Source organism: Haliaeetus leucocephalus, unplaced genomic scaffold (genome assembly GCF_000737465.1).
Source record: "Haliaeetus leucocephalus isolate CR32 unplaced genomic scaffold, Haliaeetus_leucocephalus-4.0 Scaffold235, whole genome shotgun sequence".
NCBI lineage: Eukaryota > Metazoa > Chordata > Aves > Accipitriformes > Accipitridae > Haliaeetus > Haliaeetus leucocephalus.
The window spans coordinates 218,895-228,592 of NW_010972671.1; the positions used below are offsets into that span (position 1 = coordinate 218,895).

Sequence of the window (9,698 nt, forward strand, 5' to 3'; positions counted from 1 at the left end):
GCTGGCATGTAAGTCAATGCCATTTCAGCTTCGTATACTGGGAGTAATTTGCACAATTCACTGGTAGGTGGCAACACTATACAGAGATAAAACACATGTGCAGATGGCTTATTAAAGTGATAAATAGCCTGTGTTAGCAGAGAGGTGGACACCAAAAATACCATATATGCAAATTTATGGTTACTTCATTTTTGAAGAAATGTGGCCAAGTCCTTCCTTATTCTTTTTCGTGTACTGGCCACACTCAAAAGTCTCTATTTCCTTTAAAAAAAAAAAACTGCAGAGATGCAGGGTACATTTCTGATTGACAGAACAGAAAGGACAGCCACACCTCTGCCAGCACAGCAGGGATGGGCACCCTTCCTGAGGCATGTCAGTGTGACTGGCTAAAAGCTTTCCAAGAAGGCACTAGCAAGGGAAAAAGAAAAGAAGAAAAAAGGAAAAAATAAAGAAGGGGGGGGGGAACAAAACAAAGGAAAGCAGAGACGTAATCCTGGGGGAAGGCAGGACTTCATCACACTGGCTCACCCCGAGGGCCAGAACCGCCCCCGTTGGCAGCACGGACCCCACGCCCGGCCCCACGCTGCCGCCCTCCCGCCCGCCGGGGAGGGCTGGAGCCCGGGGAGGTGGGGCGGCCCCGCCCACTCGCCGGGCTATAAGTGCGGGCGGCTGCAGGCGCGAGGAGGCAGTGTGGCGGGCGAGAGGAGAGCCATGCAGAGCGCCGTGTTCCTGGCGCTGCAGCACGACGGTGGGCGGATGGAGCGGGGCGGCCGCCGCCGCGGCAGCGAGGGGCAGGAGGGGGAGAAGGGCAGGATGAAGAGGACGATGTGAGTCCCGTCGTCGTCATCCCCCGCACGCACGCGCCCGGGGCAGACCCGGGGGGACCACGGGCGGAGCGGGTTCCTGCCGGGAGAGGCTCCCAGCCGCGGAGCCGGGAGCGAAGGTGGGGGGAGGCGGGAGCGGAGCAGCTTGCCCACCGCTGCCACCCGGAGCCGCACCGGGGCTAACATTAGTCATTGGCTAGCGGGCGAGTCTGTTGATTTCAGCGAGAGGAAAATAGTGTTCTTGCCCTCAGACGGGTGCTCTGGGTGACTCTCTAGGTACGGAACTGGCAAAGCAACGTCGGGAAAACTTTTAAGGAGCTGGTGTCTAGAGCTTTTTTGAGTTGTTGTTTTTAACGTGCATCTTCCTCTTCGGTCTTCCAGCATTAAAGATTGGAAAACAAGACTGAGCTACTTCCTGCAGAACTCTTCCAGTTCTACTAAGATGAAGTCTAAGAAAGTGGGGAAACACCGCACCTACTTCAGGTAAGTTATGGGAAAGAGACTTTGTTTAACTAACTCAAGTGTTCCACAAAAAAAATAAACTTGAGCAATAGAGTCTAATGTTCTCCATCTCTTCATGCAGACCTTCCCCTGAAGAAGCCCAGCTGTGGTCAGAAGCCTTTGATGAGCTTCTGGCTAATAAATGTAAGTGTCTTCAAGAAGTAACATTCAAGAGCAAAGGGATGGTGAAGTTTATATGTCTGTAAGAGATTGCTTCCTTGCATGTTAGCATTGTACCTTTCTAGCTTGGATTCTGGTCCTGAAAGATAAATGCTTTAAACTGTTTGAAGCCAAAATTCATAGAAGTGTTCTTTAAAAAATTGTAAACCATCATTAAAACATCAAGAATGCTTCACTGTAGTGGAGGTTTTTTTTCTGTAACCCTTGTAGTTAAAATTGTACCTATCAGCTTGGCTTTGCCAAATGTGAAGAGAGCACTTGTTCACCGAGCTCACGGCTTAGCCAGGACAAATGCATTCAGATAACTAACTTGGGAAGGATTCTGCAATGCAGAAGTTCAATGATCTTGGGATTTTACTGTAGCTCTACAAGGAAAAGTACTCTATAGCAGAGCAAAAAGACTAAGAAATAATATTACTACTTGCTCTTTGAACTTGAGTCATCCTTTCCATTGCAAAAAACATTCCAGAGGTTTGTAGTACCGGCATAAATATTTGCTCCAGTGTAAAGGTTAACACAGCAGATCCCATCTAGGGAGGGTTTTTTTTTTAACATATATGCAGGCATCACAAAAGGGAACACATGGACTAGAAATGCCATTCATTTTTTGTTTACCTAAAAAAATCACTAACTCAAAGTGAAGCCTGCCAAGCTGTTAGAGCATTGATTTGTTTGCATACATAAATGTGGAAAATTTTTTTTATTGCTATGATATCCCTGAAAGAACCAGACCAGAACTACAGCAAAATGCTTTGCTAGAAAGATGCGACCAGTGGGTAAATTCAAGATTCCTGGAATAGTTAATTCATGTTGGTTTTTTTTTTCTTTCCCTAGATGGTCTTGCTGCTTTCCGAGCTTTTCTGAAGTCTGAGTTCTGTGAAGAGAACATCGAGTTCTGGTTGGCCTGTGAGGACTTCAAGAAAACCAAGTCACCGCAGAAGCTGACATCAAAAGCAAAAAAAATCTACAATGACTTCATTGAAAAGGAAGCTCCTAAAGAGGTAAAGAAAACCTATTTAAACATAAGTGACCTGCTCTATGAGTTCTTACGGCCTTTCTTTATTTCTCTGAGCTCACTTTAAGTTACAAATGCCAAACTGCATTGAACATGCCTCACCGTTAATATCTGCATCTGAATGTAACTCTTTCCTTAGCTGCCTTTTCACCAAGCTGGAAAATGGCATAAGCAGTATTTCAGAGAGTTTCCACCTTAACTGGGAAAAGTCAACAGCTGCATTTAACACCTGTAACATATTTGAATTCAGCACTGAAAGATAGTATAGCTGAATTACTTTAGGTTTTGTATAAATGAAGAAGTTTCTTAAAGGAAACTTAATTAATTTGACCCTGTAGTAATGGGGTCTTGCCTTTTTCACCTCTTCAGAAATTTTATGGTGTATTACATGTACTTGAATTCAGTTCTTAGAAGTAAATGTCTCTTTTTTTTTTGTGTGTGTGTGTATTTCAGATAAACATAGACTTCCAAACCAAGAACATGATTGCACAGAATATTCAAGAAGTCACACGTACCTGCTTCAGTGCAGCACAAAAGAGAGTTTACAGCTTAATGGAGAATAACTCATACCCACGGTTTTTGGAATCTGAATTCTATCAGGAGCTGTGCAAGAAGACGCCCATCGCCAGAGCAGCCCAGGGAACATGAGCAATAGAGAAGAGCGAGAAGAAGCCTCTCGGCTAGTGAGGGAGCAAGCCACTGCTCATGGCAGTATCCTGACCTGAAAGACTGAGATACTGAGTGCTCAGTCTGTTTGCTGTGGTGCAAGGACAAATACTGACTTTGGTGCAAAGCCGATGGCAAAGAGTGGTGGTGTTGGAGGGCATTCAGAGGTGATGGCAGAAGTGTGCCAGCCAGATGCTGGTGCTGTGCTTCTCTGAGTGCTGCAGCGAATGGTGACTCCATGCATTAGACCAAACCATGAATGTAAGAGTCCTGTCACAGCTGAGGCGGTGATGCAGCAGGTCAGAACAGAGCTTCCTTCTTGTAAACAGAAGCTGCTCTGTACAGTTGCACAGTGCTGGGAACTTGAGTAATTGGTTGCCTATTTAGTTTTCCTAAACATCAACCAGTGTTGCTGTCATCAGTCACTCAGTGTATTTGCACTGGTTCTGTAAACTGCCTCTAGCTGCAAAGAGATGTGTTTGGTTTCTGTGTGACTTCCAGACAGTAACAGCACTGTGCAGCATGAAGTGGGGATGGGATATAACTCTGTTCCCAGAGGAACAGGTTCTGCAACTAAAGCATGCAGGGCTGGGTTGTGTTCGTGGGGCCGCGTGAAGCCAGACTGAGGGCAAAACTCGTTGAAGGTGAACAGGAGCTGTATAGTATTATATTTACATGTGCATTATGATTGTGTTGAAAGCTGCAATAATGTCATAATTCTGTCTTGAGGACAGCAAGCTTCAATGAAGTCTCCTACTGTTTTTAATAAACTATTTTGATACAAAGCTTCTTTTGTTGCTTAACTTATTTTGCACATGCCCAGAGATATACTATCTGGCACTAAACTCCAGGGTATTGGGACTGCATGTCCTGGGTGTGATCTTAAGAGGGGTAACTTTTAAAGCAGTTAAGGCAAGTGTTTTGTTTGGGTTTTTTTTTTAACAGAATAAAAATAAAAAGCTTAACAGGGGAGACCTATTCCATTGCATCCTCTGTCTTAACCACCTCCCTATGAAACAAATCTCTAAGTGTGAGGCACATGTACACATGACAGATCAACTAAAATGCAGCAGTAGGCCAGTGAAGCAGCCATATTGCTGCTGGAGGGGTCACAGGATGCCGTTTGGAATACAGGCACCAGTAGTACAGTTGCTCCTGCTCAAGACTTCTTCTTCAAACAGGGCTTAGGCCATGCAGAGCTTGTGGAGGTGATACTGCAGTAAAAGCATTTGGTCCCTGCTAGGTGAGTGCTTCTAAGGGAAAAGTTACTGGTTATCACTATTCCATGTCATTTTTTCTAACTGACAACATCCCACAACAGTACTTCCAAAACACTCCCTAATTTGTTAGTTTTGTGACTTGTCTGAACTCTACTTCTGTTTAGGTCCTGGCTCCAGCTATTTTGACTCCAGTCCTCTGGCTACAGCTTTAATTGCTTAGTTCACATATATCCACAGCAGTCACTTCTGTAATAGTCCACTTCTCCAAGCATCAAGAAAACTCTAACTACTGGATTTTCCACTTCAATTACACATTCAAAGATTGTTCAAAAGCAGCTACTTCATGCACATATACAGATATTGTAGGATATATAGCAGTGTGTATATATACATGCACACAGATACGTATATGTATTATGCTGCCTCTATATGTGGAAAGAAGCAAATTTGGTACAGCCCTCATTTTGCTATAGCCCCATTTCTGGGGCTGTGAGAGCTAGCTCTCATACAGCTAAACTTGCTGATCAGTTAAGTCCACATAAAACAAGCACAAGTAAAACTCAGGCCAATAAAGTTTTTTTCCAACCATGAAAAACAGATTTGGGCTGATAATTGCTTTTGTAATCTAACAAAACAATTAGAAGAGCATAAAAATAGCCAGAACTATACCTATTAATGACTCAGAGTCAAGGCAGGAATAATTCCATGAAGCTTCATTGGCTTCAGTGAAGCTGCATTATTAATCTGTGCCAATTTGGGATGTGGTAATTAACAACTACTGGTGTCTGGTTTCAGGGAAAGAAACATTTCTAGTCTCAGCAGGTGCCAGAGCTACTTATAGTGCACTATATAGTTCAGAGAGGAAATTAGGTGGGGCCATTAGGCAGGGCATCACTGCCTAAGGGCTGTTCTTGTATATTTTTAAGATTTGAATCATGAACATTGGTCTTTATGAAGGCTCTGGAGGCAGCTCTGTAGCTTCTATGGAGCGTGCCACCAGGGTAGCAAACCAGCCAAGCCATGCTGAGTCCCCAGCACGGTCTGTCTGCAGGGTCCAAGAGCCCTGCTTTCAAGGCTAAGCTTTGCAACAAAACAGTTTGGTATATCAACAGAAAAAAAAAAAAAATCTTATTTTTATAAAATACAACGGATCTGTGCACACAACATTCCTTCCACTTGTTGCTTTTCCAGTTTCTGATAAGAGCCCTTTTTTCCCAACTCCCAGGGGTAAACTTCACCAGAAAAAAGGGCACTACGGGCACGTTGGGAGTGCTGCAACCCAAAAGATTGCTATGAACCATTCCTGGAGAAATACAAAACCACTGATTGCTTTAAGAGCTGCTGGTTCCGTACTCTGGGCAGCCTTACAGCCGCAGTTAAAATTGGTACTCTGGTATCAGTATCCAATGGCAACCAATAATAAACTGCTGGTTCCCCCATAGACCAGCGGAACAGTTCACCCTCCCGCCCTGGTCCTGCTGGGCTGCACACAGCCAAACTCACCGCGGTGGCAGGGAAAAGACCCATCTGGGAATAGCAAAGAGAAGGCAGCAGAGCTGGGGTCCTGCAGGTCAAGGCAAGGGTGCTGCTAAGCAGCTGGCCAGAGCACGGTCCTGTTTTTTAGCTTCCACCAGGTTATAAAACTGTTCCAGCCCGTACCCCCATTGACAGCCACCCAGGCAGGAAAATAAGGAGAAGGGATCCTGATGGGTAACTATGGTCCAGGAACCATAGCTACAAAGGACCATGGGTCCTGCACAAGTCTGTAAACAAGCTTAGCACTTTTAGAGAAAGAACCTTGCTGCAAAAAGCTGAGGACAGTGAGAAGAGGCCATCTCTTGAGGCTGGTGGGTTGCAAGGCACCCCAGCTCTGCTGGTACAGCCTTCAGCAGCACAGCGAGCCCTGGCTGAGCCCAAAAAAGTCAATGCCAGCTCATGCACTACTGACATGACTGACCTTGGCATGTAGAGTCTGAGGATCTAGACTGCTGAAAGACACCAGCAAATGTGGACTAAAGGCAACTTTTAACTATCCATGTATCACTGTTTTTAAACCACAATCTCACAATATTTGGTGCTTTCCTTAGCTGCTAGAGGCAAACAATTCCCCTGATTTCATATCACAAAAAATATATCTCACCCTTATGCTTATGAAGAAAAATTTGAAAGTGCAACTGGAGCATCCCTAGTAATTCCCCAGAACCAGAACATAATGCAAGACTATGCAGTCATTTAAAAGAAAAAAAAAAATATCTAATTTTCTAAGCCAATCTCATGATTTTGGGAAACTGGTTCATGAGTTTCAACTATCTGGATCCAGCAACAGCTTGGTTTTTTAAGGGCTTGTGCTGAGACTGCAGCATAGGGCAATCTGAAGGAGCATCCTCCACGCTATCAAGAAGGCAACATGTAAAGTAATCTCCTAAAATACAACACCAAAGCAGCTGACCCTCAGCAAGTGCCCTCTGGCCGAAAGGCAGGAGAGGACCTCTGAGAGCAGGATAAGCTCAACAGCCATGCTGACTCACCACTCCAGTCAAATGGGAGATGCAAACAAATGGCAACGCAGTGCTCTTGCTCCACGTGTTTATCTATTGTGGCTGAAAAATGTACCAAGACTATAAATAAAATCTGCATTTCTACTTGAAATTCCAGATCTCCATTTGGAGAAGGGAACGCTAATGATGGTTTAAAGGGCTTTATAGGCACGTGTGTATGTTTGTGGAAGGGTTTCTTGGATGAGACTTCATAACTTGGCAACTTGCACGGAGCAGAACAGTGACCTTTAGAAGTAGTTTTAGGATCTTAATGGATTTCCTATTTTATTTTATTTTTTTCAAATTTGATTTACTGAGATTCAAGAGGGAAAAACCAGTCAGAACCTGGGACAGCATCCCAAATCCATCTTCCTTCAGGTGGCAAAACATTACCAATGGTTCCACCTCCTCCCACCAGCACAGCAATACCTGGAGTCCCTCCTGGCTCATGTGTGCCAGGAACAAACTACCAGGGAGCAGCAGGAGATGGGGATGGGACTGGCAGCAAGGCTACTACATCATCCCAAGGTCGATCCCAGAGACAGGCTAGAAACAGGGCTCATGACAGACCTACCTGCAATGTAGGTCCTCAGTCTATCCAGGAAAGAGAGCTAGATATGAGGTTGTACCTACAGCAAAGCTCAGGGGAAACCTATAGCCCTCAAGGCTGAACTTAAATGGAGACCCTGGCCAATGGGCAGCAGGTGTGGGTGAGGGCCCTGGGCTAGGGGTGGGGGGGTGGGAGGGGACTGCTCAGGGCAATTAAAGCCATTAGTGCCCTCAAGGCCTTGACACAAATCTGAAGGAGCCTTTTTCTGAGGTTTACTGTGCTAGCCATATGTCAGCTCATGACCCCAAAGCAGTCTGAATTTTTGAGGAGGGTCTGCAGTCAGATTTGTGGTGAACACCCTCAGCAATTAGCCTTGGATGGTTCTGTAGATGCATTGATTGGCATTACCCTAGGCACTGTAACTGGGAATTGATGGCTGGCCAGCACAGAAACCCAGGGAAAATAGTCCCACTGTTACCCTACGTAGGAGTTTAAAATGTGAGTCCTTTGGCAATCTTTCATTAAAATAATCATTTAGATCAGAGTTTCCAACAGCTACAAAGTACCCATGAGCAGCAATTAAATGACGTTCCATGAAAAATATTAAATATTCCATTCAAGAGAATCTAATTGACAGAAATTAGTACTTATGTTCCCCAGCCAGTTTTCCCACTTGGGATCTCATGGAATAAGTTGTGTTTCTGCGTTACAGCTTTAGACCAGAGAGCACTTCCGTGGCTTCTTGGATGGGAGCCTGACTTTGGGCTTTCAGGGGATGTGGTACTAATCTAGTATTTATAGGGCTTGGAAAGTCAGCTATCCAATACGGAAAAGGCACTCAGGAGCAGGGCAGGCTGTTTGTTTTGCTGGTGTGTTCCTTCTCCTTTGTGGATGTCCAAGGGAAATCAAAATAACTGGAGCATGGCAGGCAGGGTACATGCATTGCAGAGGGGCAACGAGGAGCTGTGCTAGCACCCTCCTGTTTCACCTATTGTTTTTAAAGGCTGACAGGATTAACCCTTTTCCTGGGATCAGCTGGAGCTGATGGGGCTGAGCTCAGTAGGCGAAGGGATGCCAGTGGGGAGCCATTCCTGCCGTCCTGGGGCCATCATAGCTGTGGCATGTGCAAATGTCGGAGGCTTCCCCTGCTCTCAGCAGACTTCGTACTGCGTCAGAGAGATTATCTGTTGCGTGTGGCTGCCCTGTCTGGCGGCCGCCCAGGCTGAATACATCTGTTTGTAAAGTCGAGCTGTCTCCTGACTTGGCTGCGGTTGGTTCCTGCTGTTTACTTTCCCTGATACCCACTGCAGGCTGGGACCAGACGTCCCAGCAAGGGGAGGACTGACTGCCAGGCAGGCCAGGGCTCTTCCAGCCGCCTTTGGTGCCATCAGCAGACTGAAACATCATTTTTGCCACTTGTCCTCCCTGCAGGCTGCTGGGTTTCAGCGTAGCGTCCTTCCATTTTCAAAAGGAGAAGTCAGCTTGCTCGGCAGCAGTGGCCCTTTAAGATGAAAATACCAGGTAAATACACAGCATAAATGGGTCACAGTTGAAAGCTGAGGAAAAGATCAGCTGTTGCCTTAGGATCAGATAGTTACAGAGCTTTATGGAGGGCAGGGTGCAATGACATAGTTACATGATTCCACTGGCCGCGTTTTTATGATGCTATGGAGATCACACTTGTTTCAACAGGCTAATGTCTGTATGGACACATAGGTAGCTATTGAAAATGTACAGAATTTTCCCAATAAAACCTCTTGGCTTCATCTGTTTAGAGGAAGAAACAAGGTGCTCTATAGAGCTGGCTGTGGGAAGAGCTGGATTAGCCTAACACAAAGGGACCAATTTCATTTTCATCTGGGATTCTGACAACTAGTTTATGTCTCTAGAGAGACACTTACAAATTAGGGCCAAATCTGTCATTTTGAGGAACTCACTAAACCAGGAGTCAGCTCAGCATCCGTACCACTCTTTACATAAGTCAGCAAGGAAGGAACAGCAGATGTGCTTTTTGCAAGCACTAAAGCAACAATACAATACATCGCCCTCTCGATTTACCTACAACTAACATTTGCTACCTGTTCATTGGGCCCAGACTCACGATTCTGATAGAAGCTATCACACCTGCAGGCTGCTGTAGAAAGGCTTAGGTTACCCCCAAGTCTCACTGGTGTATATTTGCTTTATTAATGCTGAGAAGCTCAA

At 45.4% G+C, this 9,698-nt stretch overlaps 1 protein-coding gene across 1 annotated transcript; it reads left to right on the forward strand.

The window, feature by feature from the left end:
* The first annotated feature begins 703 nt into the window (after positions 1-703).
* RGS2 (regulator of G-protein signaling 2) lies at positions 704-3,835 on the forward strand. The gene is made up of 5 exons (XM_010568004.1): positions 704-827; positions 1,206-1,307; positions 1,408-1,469; positions 2,340-2,506; positions 2,974-3,835. Exons 1-5 carry the CDS (start codon positions 712-714, stop codon positions 3,166-3,168), a joined length of 642 nt encoding a protein of 213 aa, XP_010566306.1. The 5' UTR covers positions 704-711; the 3' UTR covers positions 3,169-3,835.
* The last annotated feature ends 5,863 nt before the right edge of the window (positions 3,836-9,698 follow it).

Coding starts and splice junctions, on each gene's coding strand:
- RGS2 (XM_010568004.1), top strand. CDS start 712: ATGCAGAGCGCCGTGTTCCTGGCGCTGCAGCACGACGGTGGGCGGATG. Junction 1,308..1,407: donor AAACACCGCACCTACTTCAG/GTAAGTTATGGG, acceptor CTCTTCATGCAG/ACCTTCCCCTGAAGAAGCCC. Junction 1,470..2,339: donor TGAGCTTCTGGCTAATAAAT/GTAAGTGTCTTC, acceptor TTCTTTCCCTAG/ATGGTCTTGCTGCTTTCCGA.